General features: G+C 34.3%; 1 protein-coding gene across 1 annotated transcript in view; it reads left to right on the top strand.

Moving 5' to 3' along the window:
• LOC150106813 (WD repeat-containing protein 91) overlaps nt 1-21,350 on the top strand; it is a 324,316-nt gene that overhangs the window by 232,651 nt on the left and 70,315 nt on the right. Inside the window, exon 12 of the mRNA XM_090392727.1 lies at nt 4,233-4,339. Coding sequence (XP_090248853.1) covers nt 4,233-4,339 — 107 coding nt within the window. The remainder of the gene's footprint in view (nt 1-4,232; nt 4,340-21,350) is intronic.

Here is a 21,350-nt window from a genome sequence, read left to right as displayed (position 1 = left end):
AATGTGAAATTAATCCTGTTTACACAAAGTCATGAAAGGAATTTTGTATAAAAAATGTAGTTAAAATAGAATATCCTATGCAGTGTATGTGAATTAATTGAGTGCAAGCTAAAATCTAAAGGTCACATCTTAGCCGTCCAGTGTAACTTATGGCCTAAGGCAGAAATTATATGGAAGATGAAGCTTGAAAGCGTTCTCAGAAGACGCCATGCGTGGAAGATGCATGCCATGTGGAAAAACATAAGGGAGAGAGGACACTAGTGGAGGTTTTATAAAAGGGGTTTGGCTCCCTATCTCAAGGCTTTTTGGTTCCTGGTTCCTTGTGCACGTTGGCGCTCCCTCCCGCCGGCTGGGTGATTCCGGATCGTCCGTAGAAGTTATCCGTCGTCTCCATTAGACTGAGTGTCCTAGCTAGCTAACCCTTCATAGCAGGGCAGCTGAGCAAGACCGAAGAACCGGCAATGCTGAAAACTGTAAGTGGTAACGGAACGAGACCAGAGCAGCACATCGCCGTATTGTTTCCGAATGACCATATCGTGCAATCATCGTAAGTGACCACTTGGGCGAAAGCCGGCGGAAGGATCGAGATGTCTAGACAAAGCAGTGAATGGACCAGATAATCATTCCAAGGGATGGTAAAGTAGAGAATTTATTTTATGTTTGCAGTTAAAGAAATGAGTGGACACTATGTAATTTAGAGTGTGGACATTTGATAGTGAACTTTTAAGAGATTACCATATTTGGCAGTGACCTGTCCCAACTGGAAAGAAATGTCCGAGAAGGAGATTGTATGTGTTATAACAATGATAAAATGTGAGAAATATTAAGTAATTTAGGAATGATTGAGGGGATAAAATTATAGACTAGCAATTTTGTATTTTAATGAGCAATTCAGTAGAGCGAGTTATTATTACTGTTCAAGGGTATTTAGCTGTGTTATCTAACTCTTTTTACTTAGAATGAAGTTGAAATAACCATGTGTTTAGTGCGTTCCTTGTATATAAATTTTAGACCTCAGTAAACATGTTTTTGTATTTTATACCTGATATTGGCCTGAGATATGAATTCAAATTACCACTCATAAAACTGAACCTAAGCAGGAGGGATATAAAAGAATAGTAGAGATTTATAAGCCACGACTGCATACTAAGTTTGATATAGGTGAATTGAATTAGATTGTATACGAGTATAAGTGCTTGAACTTTCACCACTGTATGTTATTCTGGGAAGGTCTCCTTGGATAAGAGTCTCATCTATCGTAGGATATTGGCTGGCACAGTTTTAAAAAATAAATGTGCCAATATTTGATCAGGAGACAGTCTCAGATAATAGAATTAAGAGTTTTGTTCCTGACTAAGATAAAGCCTCTAATATTTGAAGAATACACATGACTGGTCTAAGAAATGGCCCAAATTATAGATTGAATAGAATATAGAGTGTGATAGATGCAAATTGAATTGAGTGTTAAGGATAATTGAGAATTAGAAGAGAGTTAATCATAGTGTAGTAAAGCAAAACATAATAGAAGAGAAAAGTATAGAAGAGCAACGATATAACATTATTCAGATTTTGATGTTCTGGGTTAATATTTATTCAGAATTGCAATTTTTTAATGATTTTTTTTTCTTTTTTTAATCTTATACACTAGCCCATTGGTTCCCCCCCCACCCATCGTTAAAACACCAATACTAATCTGTCATTACTGTGACATTCCAGTATCTCTTTTCATTTCTTTCTTGTCCTTGGAAAGGATACATGCAAGTTAATACTACAACCTAATCTTTCAAATTACTTTATTTTGTGAAATAAGGATCTTTGTTGTTTCAAGATATTTTTGACTCATGTTTCTTTTTCAGTTGTGAACATTGCTTCGTAAACTATTTGACATCCAGTATCTCTTTTCATTTCTTTCTTGTCCTTGGAAAGGATACATGCAAGTTAATACTACAACCTAATCTTTCAAATTACTTTATTTTGTGAAATAAGGATCTTTGTTGTTTCAAGATATTTTTGACTCATGTTTCTTTTTCAGTTGTGAACATTGCTTCGTAAACTATTTGACATTAATTTTCTAATATCATTCCAGAAAAAATAGCTTCTTTGAGTTTGGCATTAGAAAGACATGTATGTTTTAAGTAAAAGCATTTAAATATTCCTCTAATGCTTCCATTAGTTGCTTTATTAAACCAAATTTCATATGAATCTGTGATAAGAACATTATTTGGATCTGCTAAACCTTTATAATTTTTGAGCTTGGAGTGAAGCTTTTTACTGGGTTCTGATTATGGACTCTGCTGTTCCGTTTGCAAAGAAAACCTATCATTTTGGGCATTTTCACATAACCAAATTTGCTGCTTCAGAATTGTGCTGAAAATTTTCAAATCTCCACCAATTAATATAATTCCTTATATTTGACTTTATCAAAAAGTTCATGACTTTCATAAGTTTAATTTTTTAAACACTAAACAAACTGTGTTGGAAGTGAAAATATTGTTTTCATGGGTTGGATGAATTCCAGAGCTTTCCAGAGATGAGGAGAAAGAAATACAAGAGATTTAACAAGTTTGAAGATGTCCCTCCATTACTAAAAGAAGAAATTCTTCTAGGCCTAGACAGAGTTATAGAGCAAATGAAGCTGAGAAAGGCACACAGTTAAAATGACATTCATACAGAAATGCTCGCGGTCCTAGAAGAAAATAGAGTAGAGGAGTTAGGAAACTGTTTAACCGTATAGATGCAAGTGGATTCATTCCTGATGAACTCAGGAATTCTATTTTTATAAATATCCCAAAAAAGGCTGGGGACAGTTGAATGTAAAGATTACAGATCAGTAAGCCTAATGAGCCATATAATAAAATTTGTATTATGAATTGTGTTATGATTTGCAAGGAATAAAATCAAAAACAGAAAAAGAAATAGTATGTCCAAAGTAAATTTATGAGAAACAAAGGAAAAAGAGTTTATCTTCAATATCAGAATATTACAAGATAGAACCTTAGAATTGCAGAAAGATGTTTATATTTGTTTTATAGATTATAATAAAGTATTTTATAATGTTCACCATAAGAAATTAATGGAAACATTAATAAAAATAAGAATATACAGGAATGACATGAGACTGATATTCTGTATATATATAGGAACCAAACTGTAAACATAAATCAGTGAACTGTCAGAAACTTTCCAAGTCTTAGATTTCGGAGATTGAAATCTAAGAGTTTCATGCTGAAGAACTATCGGCAAGTCCAAGCCATGAAACCCTCAGAGTTTCGTATCCGGCTTTAAAATGATGAGGGATTTATTATCCCCTTAACTTAATTTACGCCGCCGGGGAAAAAATAGCCTCTTGGCTCTTTATCGTAGTAATAATAATATGTGGGTACACTGGTCTGGCAATTCGTATAGTAAGGGTATATATAAGTTCGGTTCACTTAAACCTTGGTATTATCCAGGTCTACCTACTCACTGATGAGACCTCAATAAAGGTCGAAACTGGTCTGGGTAGTGACCTCTCCTCATAATGTAAAACAGTAATACATCTCCTAGGAGCTGCGTTTTACATTATGAGAAAATATTAAGGATAGTGATGGAGCTTGCTCCACCTTTGCTCCGAGTTGCCCTAGTGTTGTACTACCCAGGTGTTGACTTACGCTTGGACTCGCCGATAGTTCTTCGGCATGAAACTCTTGGATTTCGATCTCAGAGTTTTGTATCCGGCTTTAAAATAATGAGGGATTTATTATCCCCTTAACTTAATTTATGCCGCCGGAAAAAAATAGCCTCTTGGCTCTTTATCGTATAATATAACTTGTGATGATTCAACCACAAATATTCAAATGCTAATTATTTTTAACTAAGCATTATTACTTAAGTCTAGAATGCTTTCCTGTCAAAGATAAGTTTCTTAACTGTGGCACAAAAAAAAAAAAGTTATTTTGTTTGAATATATAGAGATCTGCTATATTTTGTGAACAACTTTTTGTGTGATAGGGGAAATAAAAACATAGTTGGCATTTCTGTGCTTTGAATACTTGAATTACTGAAAAAAGAAGCTAAACTTTCATCCCTAGTATTTCAATCAAACTGTTAATGCATTGCATCCTGAAAAATTTCTGACAAAAGGCCTAGTTTTACCTATTATATACTTTGATCAGTTACTTTTACCTCTTAAACAGTAAGTTTGATAGGTTGCAGCAGGTATTTATTGCTAATTTTAAAAATTTAAATTTTAGTTACTCTATGGCAACATTACTGGACGTCTGAGGTTGTACAATACAAAGGATAGGAAAGTAGTTGGAGACATATCTCATGATGCATCATCGTTTCTTAAGGATCAAAGGTAAGTTCTAAACAATCAAGCTTGACGCATCAGAATGCCTTTTAATATTTGTTTTCATCATTATGTTGATTTTAAAGGAGAAACTTGGATAGTTTCAGATTTCATTATTGCAAATCTTGTTTTTCTTCTAATTATTGTAATCCAAAAATAGGTTGCCCAACATATGGTAAGCAGGTGCTTTGGATTGGTTGTTGGGAAGTCAGAAAGAAAGGGAAAAAAAAAACTTAACATTATATTCAAAACAAAGATAGTACTTTTTGAGAACTTCATATGAACGGAAGTTGTTTTAAAAAACAGCAATAGAATGCTTCCTTTGGGATTCGTAAAGAAGTTTATTCTGAGTATGAAGTTGAACTGTAAATGAGTGTAATCATGTCATGTTTTAATGTGTAGAGGAAAATGGGCTTGGTGAACTTAATTGTGCCAATTTTAATGAACAGCAATTATGAGAACATCATAGTTGCTATTCATCAGCCAGCAGCATATTCTCCATTTCTTGAGAAACTTGCTCCTTCCCCCTTTTCTTTCTTCTCTAATTTTTTATGCTTCTCTTTTTATTCAGTCCCCTTGTATTTTTCGGTTAATATAGGTATATGTATAATTTACCTTTTAAGTCTCTAAAGAGGATATTCTTCATGAGATAACTGAAATAGGATTCATAGGTTTAAATTGGCCATCTCGGAAGTACTGAGGCAACATCAGCACATCATATGCAATATAGGTGTGCAAACTGAAGTTCACTCACTCTGTAGCAACAAAATCCTCTCTCTCCGCATATACTTTAATGGCATGCTTACGTGATATCCTTCACATGAAAAAATGTGAGCTAAAGTAACTGGGAAAAAGATAATCATGTGTAAAAAGAAAGAAAAGTATGAAAGAGTGAGAAACTGGGAATAAAGAAATAAGAGTTTGTATAGAGATTTAATGACAAGGAGTATACTTAATGAGAAAGTGAAGAAAGCATGTTTCCCAGGTGCTAAGATGAAGAATATTAGTAGAGATGTTTTGCTGAGAGAAGTGAAAGAGTTGCTTGCTTTGGCAGGCATGAATGATTTGAGAGATGATATAAGAGTTGGTGATATAAGTGAAAAAGAAAAGTGAGAAAAATAAAGATTTTGAGCATGCTTCATTGGTATGAGAGGACTGATTTGAGAAGGGTCATGATTGCTAATGAGTCAATTAGAAGATTGTGCACAGTTTATAGATGTATGGAGTGAATTTGATTGATGACAGGACTTGCATATGCCTGATGGATGACATTTAAATAGCTTTAGAAAGTTTGGAGAGAGAATGTTGTTCATTGAGAGGTTGAAAGTGCAAAATCAGGAAAACAAAGGATTTAGGGGATGCAATCAATCTGGGTTAGTCATCCCTCGGACAAATGAGTGTGTATACAGAAATGAGCAGTTTCGCAGGTTACAAATCCAAATGTGTCATTACCAACACACAAGGGTAAGTCTGAAGGGATGTTGAAATGCACATCCACAAATGCCAACAAGTATTACAAATAAGAGTTTTTGGCATTGGTCATCTCAAGTTGGCCAAAAATTATAGGCGTCAGTGAGACCTGTTGAGAAAATGGATAGAATAGGTATTGTATTTTTTTTTGGGGGGGGGGGATAGGTCAGGAGGTGAGGTATTGCTGATGATAGTTGAAAAACATTAAACCAACAAATTAAAAGTTAGAGGATTTTAGGTCGGGGGGGGGGGGAGATGATTCATTTGAGAGTATCTGGGGCAGAATAGAGGCCAATAGGACAAAATATTGTTATCTGCTATCTATTGGAATATGTGAATGTCATACATTGGCAGATTATCACAATGAATGAGCAATTATGGGGACTTTCAACCATGGGGACATTGGTTGTAGAGCAAAAGGGTGCATAGCAAGATGGAAGTGGAATTTATATAGCTACTAAGGGATAATTACTTGAAACAGCCTGTCATGGAGGGGACTAGGGGTTTGAGGGTGATGAGTTGGTAACAGCATCAGAAGACGTATCCATAACCAAGGTAAACAGTCTGCTTCCAGTTTTGGAGAGTGACCATGCAGTCTTGTTATGGAAGATTACTAAATATGTGGACTTTACTGTCAAGAAATGGTTTGTTGAACTATAAAGCAGGTTAAAAAGCCAAACGACTATTTTTTCTGGCCAAGTTGATTAAATTAAGGAGATAAAAATCCCTTATTATTTTACAGCCAGTATGCGAAACTCTGAGATCGAAAACTACCATCTAAGAGTTTCATGCCGAAGAACTATCAGCGAATCCAAGCGTAACTGAGCACCTGGTAGTACAATACCAAGGCAACTCAAGCAAAAGGTGGAGCAAGCTCCCTCACAATCCTTGATCTCATAACGTAAAACACAGCTCCTAGGAGATGTAATACTGCCTTACATTATGAGGAGAGGTCACTACCCAGACCAGTTTCAACCTTTTTTGAGGTCTCATCCACGTCTACCTACTCACTGATGAGACCTCAAAAAAGGCTAAAACCAGTCTGAGTCGTGATCTCTCCTCATAATGTAAGGCAGTATTACATCTCCTAGGAGCTGTGTTTTACATTATGAGAAAATATCAAGGATAGTGAGGGAGCTTGCTCCACCTTTTGCTTTGAGTTGCCTTGGTATTGTACTACCAGGTGCTCACTTACGCTTGGATTCGCTGATAGTTCTTCGGCATGAAACTCTTAGATGGTAGTTTTCGATCTCAGAGTTTCGCATACTGGCTGTAAAATAATATGGGATTTTTTATCCCCTTAATTTATAAAGCAGGTTGTTATTATAATAAACTTACAATCCTCTTCCTAGAGTGCCATGGCTTGAGGACCTAGAAACAATGTCACTACTGCATGGAAAGTTGTCAAGCAATTGTTTGAGAAAAACAGTATCTGACTTTGCATACCCATAGAGGAAAAAACCAAGTAGAGATAAGTGGATGAGTAGAGATATAAAGCATGAGCTGCAAAAAAAAAAAGAGAGAGAGAGAAAAAGGAATAATGTGAAGGGGTATAAAGAAAAAGATTATCAGCATACACACGGGCAGTACAAAGTGAAGCAAGAAGAGTGAATAGTATGGTAAGAAAGGTAAAATCAGAGTGTGAGAAAATTAGCTAAGCAGTCTAAAGTAAATCCAAAAAAAGTTTTTTTTTTTTTTTTTTTTTTCATTGTGGCATATAAGAAGATGAGTGACTGTGAAAGAATGATTCTAATCACTGCTGATGGTATGAAATAGAATCAAAAGAAATAGTTGAGTTGCTAAATGATCACTTTGTAAAGTTGTATCATCCAGGTGGAGGTGTGACACACTGATATCAGAATTGAGGTGGATGAACAGACAGCTGCTCAAGATATTGAAAAATATCAATGTGAATACAGCAGTAGGACTGGATGACATGTTGGCCTGTGTGCTGTGCTGTGTGAATGTGCAAGAGAATTGGAAGTGCCTCTGAAGTTATTCAATCTGTCTCTGACAGGTTCCAAGGGAGTAGAAAGAGGGTATAAGATAGTTTCATTACATAAAGGTGACTCCAAGACAGAAGTAGCAAATTATAAACTAATCATTATCTCAGGAGTGGTGGTTGAAGTATTGGAAAAATTGGTTAAAGGTAAAATTCAGCAGTGGGTGGATAGGAATACAATACTTGGTGGGCAGTATGGCTTTGTGAAAGGGAGGTCCTACCTTTAATAATTTACTCTTTATAATAGTGACAGATAAAGGAAATAAATGGCTACACCATAATACTGCTGGACTTTGCAAAAGCATTTGACAGAATACCGCATGGGGAAACTATTACAAATGTTGGAGCAAATGGGAATGGATATGAAGCTGGTATCATAGATAGGGATGTGGCTGACAGACAGACACCAGAGAGTAGTATATGGTAGAGTGGAATCTAGACAAATGAGGATGATTAATGTGATGCCTCCAGGTTTTGTATTAAGGCCACTACTACTTTAATTTGTATATTAATAATGTTTGGAAAGACTTAAGAATGGGGAGAATATTCAGTTGTTTGCTGACGATGCAAAACTAGGAAAGGCAATAGTTGATAAAGGTGATATAGATATCCTACAAGATGATTTAAATAGATTGGCATTGCGGGCAAAGAATAATATTGTTAGTTTAATGTTGCAAAATGTAAGGGTATGTATTTTGGGTTGAAAAGGTTACTTACTGTATGTCGCATTGATGGTACCCAATTTCAAAAAACTGATGAGGCTAGGGCAGTGGTTCTTAACCGGTGTTCCGCGGAAGGTGAATAGGCGTTCCGCGAGAAGTTCTGGAATTTGTAACTAAACCATCATTAAATTAATTTGTCAACACAAATTAATTTAATGATGGTTTAATTGATGTTTAATTAATTATTAATTAGTAATTTATTATCAATTATTGATTAATAAAAAGTCAGCTAAATTACCAAGTAATTATTAATTTATACATTACAAAATAACCAAGGTGTTCCGTGAAAATTTCCGGATTTGTGAAGTGTTCCGTAATCGAAAAAAGTTTGAGAAACACTGGGCTAGGGACTTGGGGATACTAGTGGACAGAGTTGAAGTTCAGAAGACATGTTTCAGAAGTTGGTAATATAGAAAGGATTACCAAGATGGTTTCAAAAAATTGCAAGTAAAGATAGGGAAGTTATCTCTCTTTATAAGGCTATGATTTTGGCTGCATCTTAACTACTGTGCACAGATTTAGACATCTGGTTTTCTTGTGGATCAGGAGGTGATGGAGAGGATTCAGAGACAAGTAACTAGGCTGAAATGTACCCTATGATAATTTATTTTAAGGTGTGTGTTGCAAAATTTAGGTTGATAGGCAGAAAAGAGGGGCATGGCAGAAACTCTTAATGGGCTTCTATAAGACTGACACAAAGGAAATTTTTTGATACATGATGAACAGAGTAAGAAATGGAAGTTATTTCTTGAAATTGTGTAAGAGTATAGGTAGTAAGGTTTGTGCAGAGTAGATTTTTTTTCTTGGAGAGTGGTGAGTGAGTAAGTGGAATGGATTATCAGAATTATTTCTGAATGCCCTACAGTGAATTAATTTAAGGAGAAGTATATGATAGGTATTTTGTGTATAAAGGTCAGTGTTGGTCTCCCATAATGAGCCTTCTGACTCCATGGAGATACCCATATAATATTTTTTTTTAAACAGGATGGAATGTGTCTTGGAATAATGCTATCTCCCAGTTATGTTCAGCATAGTTATATCACAGTCCTTTCCTTTAGTGTTTATACAGTGATCAGCATTGATTTCAGACAAATTATGGAGACTACAACTGTGTTAAAAATAATTAATTTCCCGTTTCAACCTTCATATTAAGATCATCATCTGAAGTATGTACACACACACACACACACACACACACACACACACACACACACACGAGGGGGTGGTGGAAAACAAGCAATATTACATTTCAAACAGTATGTCAAAGAGAATGATTTGATCAACAGTTATTCTATTAACCTGACCTCTAGTGAAAAAAATAAAATAAAATGCATACATCAAAGTCATATTCTATTTATAATATCATCTGAGGATAATTTCATATAGATAGTTTTATTACAGCAAAAGTGATGTCTTAATTTCTTTGTTATATCTTTGATCATTTCAATGATTTCTTCAGCAAACAGATGTCATTCTTAGCTGTATAAGGAAGGTGTGAGCAAGGGAGTTAGAAATAGATTTTTTGCATGGAAAGTTTTGAATGATCGGAATGCATTGCCATAGTGTAATGTTGGCAGAGAATTTAATTGTATTTAAGGCAGGTGTGATGAGCTCTATGTATGACAAAGAGCCCTTCCACAATGAGTCTTTGACTCATTGCTATCTTATCTGAAGGGGGTCTTCAGATGATGATAATAGTAATTTCTGTTTGAAGTTCTCCAGCAATCCCTCACTTCAAGAATGTAAAAATGTCAGCTCTTATTTCATATATTGCCATCATTAATACTATTTTTGTTTTAATTATCTATTATTAATCTCTAACCAAAATAAATAGCAGACCTCTAGCTTTGATGTTTTTTTTTTTTTTTTTCACCAGAGGTTCAGGCCCAAATTAGTGATACCTCCAATCTCCCTAATCCTGTCTGTTTCATGCCTCTTTTCTTTTGACTGAAAAAAAGAGGCATAAAATTTATTTTCTTAATATATAAAAAGGGCAAAGATGATATCAGTAACTATAGACTGAGTTTATTTTTGTATTTGCATTTTTGTATCCATTATTTTAAATATAATCGTAAGACTTGGATGATGCCCAGCCATATGAACAAGCAGACTTAAGAACAAAGTTCTCCCCTATAGATCATATCCATACCATTACTCTAATAATAAACAAAATAAATTAATATAATCTTCATGCATATTTAGTGTTTGTAGATTCTGAGAAAGCCTTTGATTCTTTATATCATTCAGGAATAATAATGAGCAGCTTAAAACAACAGGACATCACAGCAAAATATATCAGATGATTAGAAACTATATATTAGAATTCAACAGTGAATATGAAGTTAAAACATCGGGGAAAGAAAGATTAGAAGAGTGAGAAAAGGAGATCTGAAACACTAAAATTTTCTGATTTATTAGAAGTCTTTAGGAATGTATCATGGGAATAGATCTAAATCATTTTCATTTTGCAGATGTTATCCTTGCCTGCAAAAAATCATAAAATGACATTGACAGAGGAAAGCAGGTAATGTTCTTTAAACCTTTTTTTCTTGCTTGAGGTAAAACATTGAAGTTTATGAAAAAATCAGATCAAATTGAACTAAAATTAGCAAATGATACTGTCGAAATTGTTGATAGCTATATTTACCTCAAAGAGTTAGTGAGCTTTAAGGAAAAACAACATAAAAAAAAAAAAAATAGAATTGCACTAGGAAGCTGCATAAAGATTATTTGTTAGGTGGATTTACCTGTAAAATCTATTTAATATCTTCTCCAGTGTTTACATGTGGAAGTAAGACATAGCAATGACTAAAAAAACGGAAAGACAAAAGTTGTCCAGAGAGCTTTGTCGAGAAGAGTACTTCACATAACAGAAAAGGATGGAATTAAAATCATAATAGAATTAGAGAGATGACCAGAGTAGAGGATATTGTAAAATGTGTAAATGGTGATGGGCTGGCTAGCCATCTCCATCTTTACATTAACAGATGAGAGATGGACAAAATTAAGCACTGAGTGGATATTAAGAGAAGGAAAGATCATCAAAGAAAGACAACTGGAATGAGTGGGGGGGGGGGGGGGGGCTATATCTAGCATGGTAAATTATAATATTCTGGCCTGGTTGGCTGAACGGTTAGTGTATCCGCTCTCCAGCCAAAAGGCTGCGGGTTCGAATCCTACTGCGGGCATGGATGTTTGTGATTGTCTGTGAAGATACTAGTGGTGGTGATGGGTGGTAGATAGCGTTGGTGTAGATGATGGTAGTTGCTGTTCATTGTAGTTGATGGATTGAGTGGTGGAAACAGAGCTGTAGAGTAGGTGCTCTCGATGAGTCTTGGACTCCTTGGAGGAATCGTGTAATAATAATAATTTAACATCAGTTATTATATTAGAGCTAAGATCCTGGATTATACAGTCCTATTTATAGTTAACTCTTAGACAGAAAGGTTATGTGGATAGAATGTGTGCCTTCCATATTCTTGGGATTTTTAGACCATCATTACTATTAAGATTAGCCTAATCTTAATCTAAACGTCAGGAAATTAATGTAATTATTCCTAACACAGTTGTAGTCTCCATAATTTGTCTGAAATAATCATATCACAGGTCATTGCTTCCTTAGCTTATAAGAAATTCATTTCTTTTTTCTTTAGATATCACTTTGCTGCTGTTCATCTCTAGAAATCCATGGCCCATTACAAAAAAAGCATTAAATTTGATTAATGACCTCTTACCAGTTCCCTCCATACTTTCACAGAGGTATTCAGTTTCTGTTGTAATTATGTTTGACAGATATTTCCATAGTTACTGTTCAAAGAATTGGTATTAGTAATTTCCTCATTGTCTAAATTTGTTAAGATGATTGTCTCAGATAATCCTAACTTCTTCTCAGTTCAAATCCAAACCCACAGAAGAAATCGTTGTTATTCATTCCCTCTGCTGCTGTCACATTTTCCCGATATATATATTTCCTAAAGTATACTATCAGCACATCTTTGAATTCAGTGTTAATAGGTTTATCCTTTCTCCTCAAATCCACTTTTCATTGGATTAAACATGCGAATAATACAGGATCAAAAAACTGAACATACGTAATGGCTCACTAACCCCCCCCCCATAATCCCATCTTTTCTCCACAAATCATGAATAAGAATGGAGATAATGTGCATTCTTGTCCTATCCCTGATTTTACATCAAACTATCTTCCTGTATTTCCTTCAGTTCTAACTACTGACTTACAACTTAAATATAGACCATCTATTGCTCTGTATAATGTTCTATTTACCCCCCCCCCCATGTTGTCTGTTGAAAAGCTTTTCTCTCAGCACCCTGTCATATGCATTTTCCAGATCTACAAAACTTCAGTATAGATGCTTATCATACTTCCATGATTTCTCAACTATTTATCATAAAGTGAAAATGTGATCCACACAACCTCTGTTTGACTTGAATCTCCACATAGATTTTCAGCTTCTTTTCAAGTATGCTTGCATAAATCTTACCTGTAACACTTAGTAGAGAAATTCCTCTAATTCTTATGTTCAGCTTTATTCCCCTTTTTATAGATCTAAACTATTAGTGCTCTATTCCAATCATCTGGGATTCAACCTTCTGACCAACCGCTCTGAATTATGCAGTGTAGCCCCTGCATGACTTTTATACTTCCATATTTGAGCATTTCCTGTCGAATATCATAGACTTCAGCTGCCTTTCCGCATTTCAAGTTTTTAATGGATTTTTCTACCTCAAGTATGGATATATATATATATATATATATCCACACGCGCGCACACACACACACACGTGTGTGTGTGTGTGCGCACGCGCGCGCGCGCGTGTATTCCTGAGCTTCTACTCGGTTGTTATAGTACATTAAATAAATATTTAATGACTTTAAACCGAGATAAAATATTAAGTTTTAATGAAAATGATACAACTAGTTTCAACCTTTTTACAGCCTTCATCAGGTATCCACTAAAGGTAGAACACAATAATAAAAGTTGAAGTTACAAAAAACTGAGAATTACAGGCAAAAAATGCAATACATAATTGACACAGAAAACGTTATATTTTTCAAGTTGTTCTATTTAACGCGCTATTGTTTGTTGCATGCATGCTTGCAAGTTCTCGTGAACACCGGTATTGAACAAGTTGTATTGAACAAATTGCTGTTCAAATGTTCAGGATTAAGGAGGATTTCCCTGGACTCCACAATTTTCCTTTCAAACTCATCACTGCATCGAAAAATGTTTTCGGATTTATCCCAGCAAACCGAATGACTCTGTAGATCATCATGAGGATTTTGAGAAAAGAACATGACTGGATAGCGCAGATGCATGTGATCTTTTATAGGAGATGTTTCTCTTATGCTCCTCTATACGTAGTTCAATAGATTTGTTAGTCTGTCCAAAATAAGGAATATTACAATCACACCATAACTTGTATACACCTGGATATTTCAGGTTGTGATGAATAGGCTTCGGATGGCTTATAAGAGAACGAACTTTAGGGAGTGTAGTGAAAAACGTCCTGATGTTGTATTTTGTAAGGACTTTAGCCAATTTATTGGAGACTGAACTAATGTTACGGATTGAGATGCTACCTTTAAAATCAGTAGTTTCCGTAGTACACTGCCTAGGAGGATCCAGAAGAAATTTCTTAATCTTTTTTTCAGAATATCCATTTTGTTTAAAGATAAGAGAAAGGTGATTAATTTCTTTTTGGAGCTCATTCTGGTTCATTTAAAAGAGAGCATGCTCTGTGTCCTAAGGTAGAAATAGTTCCAAGCTTTTGTGGTGGAAAGTTATGAGAATGACAGTGCAGATATATTAGTATGAGTGGGTTTTCTGTATATATAGAGATTTTAAATCTATCAGAGCATCGTGTAAGAATTATCCAGGAATGGAAGGCAGTTATTTCATTCTAGTTTAGCAGTGAATTTTATATTAGAATGCTGGTTGTTAAGATGATGAAGAAAATCCATGAGAGATGTGTCTCCGTGACTCTATATAATGAAAATGTCTTCAACATAATGTTTCCAAAGTTTCGGCTTAAGTGAGAGGACGATATGGCTTTCGTTTCAAAATCTTCCAGGAAAATGTTTGCTAGAACTGGGGATAAAGGTTTGCTCATTGCTAGGCCTTGGTTTTGTTTGTAATTCCTTTCATGGTACTCTTTTCTCCATTTCTAAGCTTTTTTTTGATAGCCTCCAGAACATTTTCTGCCTTCATGATGTCTATTTTGTATACTCTTACCATGACAGTCTTCCCATGACTTTTTTTGTTTACTTTTACACATAGCTTAGCTCTTTTACGTTTTTTTTTTCTGTATTCTTTTAGGGCATCTGCTGACTTATTTGATAGGAACTTTTGATATGCTTTCTTCTTTTCTAGAAATGCTTCTTTAACTTCTTGTGTCCACTGTGGGATTGCTATTTTTCTACCCTTATAGCCGGCCTGGTTGGCCAAGTGGTTATTGTATCCACTCTACCTTATCAAGAGGTTACAGGTTCGAATCCCACCAAGGGCATGGATGTTTGTTATTGTCCTACTAATCAATTACCATATGATCTGCACCATAAAAAATCAAATAGCTGGATCAGTCAATGTCTTCTTCAGCATTTGCCACTGAGACTCAAATTTGGTTCTTGTTTTCAATCTGTTTAATTTTTTTTTTTTCTCCCAATAATGTTTATATGGTTGAGTCTACAGTTTACCTGTAAAAACTGATCAACTTTAATTGGTTTTAAAACTTTTTGCATACTGTTCTTTTCAATCGGATATTCAGTTTTATCCTGTTTAGTACTAAGTAATGATTACTTCCACTTTCAGATCCTCTATACACTCTGGTATCTTGAACCAACATGGAGATATCACTACATAATGACATAGTCAATGCATCTTTCCTTATTTCTTGTCTTCTCTCCACCTGAACTTATGTACATCTTTGTTGGAACATGGTGTTAGTAATGACTTCCATTTCCTGAGAAGAAAACTAGCAACGACACAGACTATTCATTACTCTAATTTCTCTTACAGTAAAAATCAATTCAGCAGTGGATCTCCCTTTTCTAAAATCAGACTGCTCCTCTCTTAGACCTTCTTCATATTTATCCCTCATTCTTGTTGCCATTATCCTTTCGTAAATTTCTGCACATTTACACAATATTATTTCTATAGTGATTACTCCTTGTGCCTTTTTTAATCTCATTTTTATCTCAACATTTTGAAGACTGTGATAGTGTGCGACGAAAACAGCTAGAAATGTGGAGCAGCAGAGATTGGTTGCTGCACCATGATAATGCCCCAGTCCACATGGCCTTGTCTGTCCAATAGTTCCAGATGAAAGCCAACATGGCGGTTGTTCCCCACCCTCCCTTCTCACCTGATCTCCATGTGACATTTTATTCCCATGGATAAAGAAAACCATGGAAGGGCAGAGATTTGTTGATACGGACAAAGTGAAAGAAAAGTAGCTGGAGGCCATAATAGTATTCCAGTTGCAGTTCCAGAACTGTTTCCAGCAATGAGAAAAAAGGTTGTGACAAGTGCATTGATTCTCATAGAGAGTACTTTGAAGGAGACTAGAATATGGTATAAGCTTTAATAAATTTAAATAACAATTAATTCCAGTTATTTTGGGGTACTCCCCCCCTTGTATACTGGAACAATCCTCATGATCAAATCATCAGGTATCACTTTTCTCCAGATCATCTTAAAGATGTCATACAACCATTTTAGTCCTGATCTGCCAGAATCTCTGGTCATGATCAATTCAACAAGCAAACAAACTAATCTATCCAAGAAGACTTTGCATTCTTCTTCCTTAATATGCTTCTTCAACCTTTGCTAGATCTCTTTCCCTGTTATTTTCTGTCTTCCATATTCATTCCAGTTTACTTCACAATGGCTTTCATCTTAGTGCAACAGATCTTTAAAACAATATTACTGCGCCATCCTAATCTATCTTCTGGTAATCATGATTTGCATCTACGAAAAAACTGGTTCCTTATTGCTGCTGCTTCTATTCTTCATTAATCCACATTTTCTTTCTCATTAATATTTTCTAACTTATTAGGAATTATAGGCACATTAACACAAGGATATTTTAATATTTGCCAAATATTCAGTCTGAAACTAACAGACTGTCTTCAGTGGCTACATAGGAACAGTTTTTAACAAGGTGGAATACCAACAATCGATCATTCAAAAGTAGAATGAGCAGCATGATGTTACATTGCTAAGCATTAAAGAGAGGAAAAATTTCATCAGAGTGATGATTAAATTATAATTATTAATTCACAATTTCATATAATATTCTTAATTTATAAATAACATTAGACTAATGTAGGAATTAAGTCTCAATTTAAAAATAAAAAAATTAATGTGTTATCCTGATTAAACTTTCCCATATTTTTGATAAGGATATACAGTCATTTTGATTCAAGTTAGAGAGTTGAAGTAAGGCCTCAGCACTCTCTTTGAATAGGCATTCAAATTTATACCGACATCTGTGTAGAAGGCGAGTCTTGTACCAGAGGATATTGTAGCTTGTCTCTATCCTGTGCTGAGCCAATCCAGATATATCGGATTTGTTGTGCAGAATGTATGATTGATGTTCTTGAATTCTTTTTTCTATGTAATTCCTAATCATAATGTCACAAATGTCTCTCAAGAGTAATTTTCTAACTTATGTATGAATTTCCAGCTATTCATCCTTGTTATTTAATTTTTCATAGCTTTTTTTATATGATTGTGAATAGTTCTGTCATTTGATCTAGTCTTTATGAACTTCCAAAAAGGCTTTTTTTTACTCTCTCTTACCACCAGCATGTTTCTTTTCCTTTTTTGCTTTCATTTGTTCTTCCACACATCTTTTCTGCTGTTCCTACTGTTGGGGATCAAAAGTTTTCCTATTCTTCGACCTGATTTGAAACTGAAATTCATGCTTTTAGTCTGATGCAACATTCCCAACTTCAGCTTTTTTTTTTTTTTCCTTCATATAGGTGGTTAGAAGAGGCATATGATCTCCGTCGAAGGTGGCAGATGTCAAAATTTTATTTATGATTTTCTGGCTCCATTCTTTATTGAGAATGAAATAACCTGTTATTGATTTTTTTGTATACCATTCCAAATATACCTTGTGATTCTGTTGATTTTATCTTTTCTCATAGCTGTTTCCAATTTTGAGATAATTGCTGATGCAGAAATATAAATCTTTATCTTTTTCATTCCTCATTTCTTTGACAAAAACCAAATGGTTCCAAAACTTTTGGGGCCATAGTTAAAGCCTAAATACAAGTTTCAATTTTTTATTTATTTTATTTTATTTTATTTTTTTATAAATACTGCTGTGCTATCTTCTCCAACTGGGGAATTAAGATTAACTAATGAAACTTATTCCTCTGTAATTTTCAGTTTTATAAGATGTAATCATGAGGCTATAGCCTTGTGGAAATGCCATTTGTATCCATAATTCTAGGCTGTCCAAAGAATGGAAGATTTTTCTTTGATTCTAGTTGCCAACTAGAACTCTTTTTTTTTTTTTTTCCTAAGCCTTTCTTTAACCAATCCTCAAGTTAGTCAGTCTCTGTCATGAGCTATGCAGTTTTCCCTCCCAGAAACTGGTATTTAACATCACATCTCAAGAAAATTTACTGTAGAACTCACTGTTACAGTCTATAAGTGCTTCAAGGATGGAGATGGCTGTCTACTGTTTTTGGAAAAAATTAAACAGGACTAAATTACCTCCACCCATCTTTGGAGAATAAAAGGTGTAAGAGCAGGTGGATGAGTTTTTTGTTTACACTTTGGTAAAGGATTAAATTTCTTGTCTAGTATAATTTATGTTGTAAACAAGTGCAAAAAAACTTTCTACAAGGAAATATCTTTTTCAATTTCTGCTGTGAAATAGATTTTAGGATAGAAGCTGGCCAGACAAGGAAAATATACTTAATGTAACTGTATTTTTGAATTCATGTGGTATTTTTCATTGCCCATCTTTTCAGAAGATTCCGTATGCATATTTTCTAAGTGGAGTGAAATTGAGGATTCCATTGCTAGCCTTTGTTTCTGTTCATGGTAAGAGTCTTTGAATTAAAAGAAAGCATTATCTAGACAATGCATAAAAAGGTTGAATGTGTGTCCATCCACTAGAAATATCTTAGTATTAGTATTACTTCTAAGCCTCCATGGAGTCTGAAGATTTATCAAAGGAGGTTGAAAGTTCTTCTAGTAGAGATTTGTATCATGTCTTCTCTCAACACTAGTAAAAAGCATTATTATTACTCCAAGACCCCATGGAGTTAGACTCATCTAGGAGGTCCCTTTTGTCATACACACAGTTCATCATACTGCACCTTAAACACATTCAAATTCTCTGCAGACATGCTCTCAGACACTGCATTCACAACTCTCCATGAAAAAAAATCTTACTTTTCATTCCCCTGCTTACTCTCCTTATATAACTTCCAGGAATGACCTCTTGTTCTCCCCCAATCTCCCATCATTTTATGGGGGGAAAAACAATCTCTTGAACGCTTATCCCATAACAACCCCTTACTAACCTATGCATCTCTCATATCACCCCTCTTCCTCCTTTCCACTATACTTTGCAAATTGCATTTTCTCAAACTTTCTTTATACTCAGCATTCCAGAGACTGGAAATTACCTTAGCCAATTAATTGTCTCTGGACCCTTTCCAATAGCTTTTCATCCTTTTGAAAACCAGGTGACCAAATCTGTGCACAGTAGTTTATATGTGACCTAATCAAGGCCTTACAATGGAGCCAGAATCTCCTTACTTCATGTAGGAGTTCACAATTTTGGACATTTCGCATGAAAGAAAATATCAAAGTTGTAGAGAAAAAGTGAGCTTGGAAATCCAGCCTAGCCTTTCACACTATTAACAAAAGCATCAGGTTGTTTGGTAACTCACAAGAATGCCATATATTGAATTTAACAGCTATATTTGCAAATTTAAAGATCCTGAAATGACACAATATCCAACACAGTGTTATAAGATCTTATCTTCAGCTAATGGTGATGGGACTACATAAAGAATCTGATATACTTGTAACTAGTTTATGACGGACAGCATGTGATTCATTGCTCAACAATGAATCACATGTAAGACATCTCAACATGATATGCCCTGTCAGTTTGATCACAAAACAAAGTGATCAAATAGAGTATACTTTGCAGTATTTTTCATAAACTTCATTTCTGCTGTTATTAATCTTCGTTTGTCTTTTTGTTTTATTGTCCAGATTTCACTTCCATACAATATAAGACTGGTAGGGCTAATGTGTTGTTATACTTTTAGTCTGGTTTGTTTTTGACATAGGTTTGGTTTGCAATTTTTAGGTTTATATCTTTTTCATATGTGATCATACATCCTAGGTAGTTAAATGAATTCACCTGTTCTAAGATCTTGTTATCTATTACTATTTTAGTTTTTGCTGGATCTTGTCCTTTAAAGGCCATAGTTTTTTTATTTTTCTGTTGATATTATCATGCCATAATCTTTGGCTATCTCATTTAGATCTAAAATAGCTTTCTGTAAGTTATCTTCAGAATTTGTAATTATTATTTCGTCGTCGGCAAAAAGGAGAGTGTTTAAGTTCACTGTAAGAGAAACTTTAATACCTTGATGGAAATTTTTATTTCATTTAGGTAAATATTAAGAGTTGCTGAGAGGGGGCATCCCTGTCGGATCCCTTGGTTTATCTCTCTCGTATATGATAGCTCATGATTTAATCTTATTTGTATTTGATTACTTTCATATATACTTATTATTGGTATTTGTCTTTCTTTTAATATGTTAAATAAAATGCTTCTTTTAAATTTGTCAAATGCTTTTTCAAAGTCAATAAATGCAATATGTGTTTCTAAATTGTATTCTCTTCTTTTCTCTATTATTAATTTTGCAAAAGGCTGGATCTATACATGATCGTCCTTTTCTAAATCCATTCTGTACTTCTAAAATAAAGTTTTTGGAATATTTCATTAGTTTGCTATTTAAGATTCTGCTATATATTTTGCAACAGGAATTTAGTATACTGATACCTCTATAGTTTTTAGGGTCATCTCTATTACCTTTTTTAAAGATAGGAATCACAATTGCTTTTTTCCATTCTATTGGGGGAATACCAGTTGAATAAATTTTCTTTAAAAATAATAAGAGTCTTTCTTTGAATCTTGTTCTTGCATATTTATATACTTCGGAACCAAGCTTATCTTCTCCAGGTGATTTTCCATTTCTTGTTTCTTTCAGGCTGATTTCTAATTCTTCTTTAGTTATTTCCTTTTCATTTTCGTTAATTGTTTGCCAGTTGTCTTTTTTAAAATATTTGTCTGTCCACAATTCTGTGCAGAAATTTAGAAATTCTTCTAATTTCAATTCGGTGTTTAATTTTGTTTTCTTTAGTATCTGCATTTAGATGTTTCAAAATCTTAGATACATTGGGTCTTATTTTATATAAATCATCTTCTAAATTAGAAACAAATTTGTTCCATGATTCTCTGTCTTTTTCTGACTTCTCTTTCAGCTATGGCTCTTATTCTTTTATATTCTATTTCATCTTCTAATCTTTTACTGCTTAACCATTTATGATAGGCTTCTTTTTTTTTTTTTTTTTTCATTTTGATTATTTCTTTGGTTTTATCATCCTATATTGAATATTTTGGTCTTTCCTAAGCTTTCATTTGCTGTGCTGCATTTAGTATCGTTTTATATTAAGCCATTCTATTTCTATTTCTTCATTTTGTTTTATTTTATCTAGATACTGGTTAATTATTTGTTTATATAGCCATTGTTTTATAAACA

The sequence above is a fragment of the Typopeltis vanoorti genome, chromosome 5 (assembly GCF_054136105.1).
Source record: "Typopeltis vanoorti isolate ZY-2024b chromosome 5, IOZ_Tvanoo_1.0, whole genome shotgun sequence".
Lineage (NCBI taxonomy): Eukaryota > Metazoa > Arthropoda > Arachnida > Uropygi > Thelyphonidae > Typopeltis > Typopeltis vanoorti.
The sequence above is the reverse complement of the archived record's forward strand: the minus strand, read 5'-3'. Positions and strand labels throughout refer to the sequence as shown.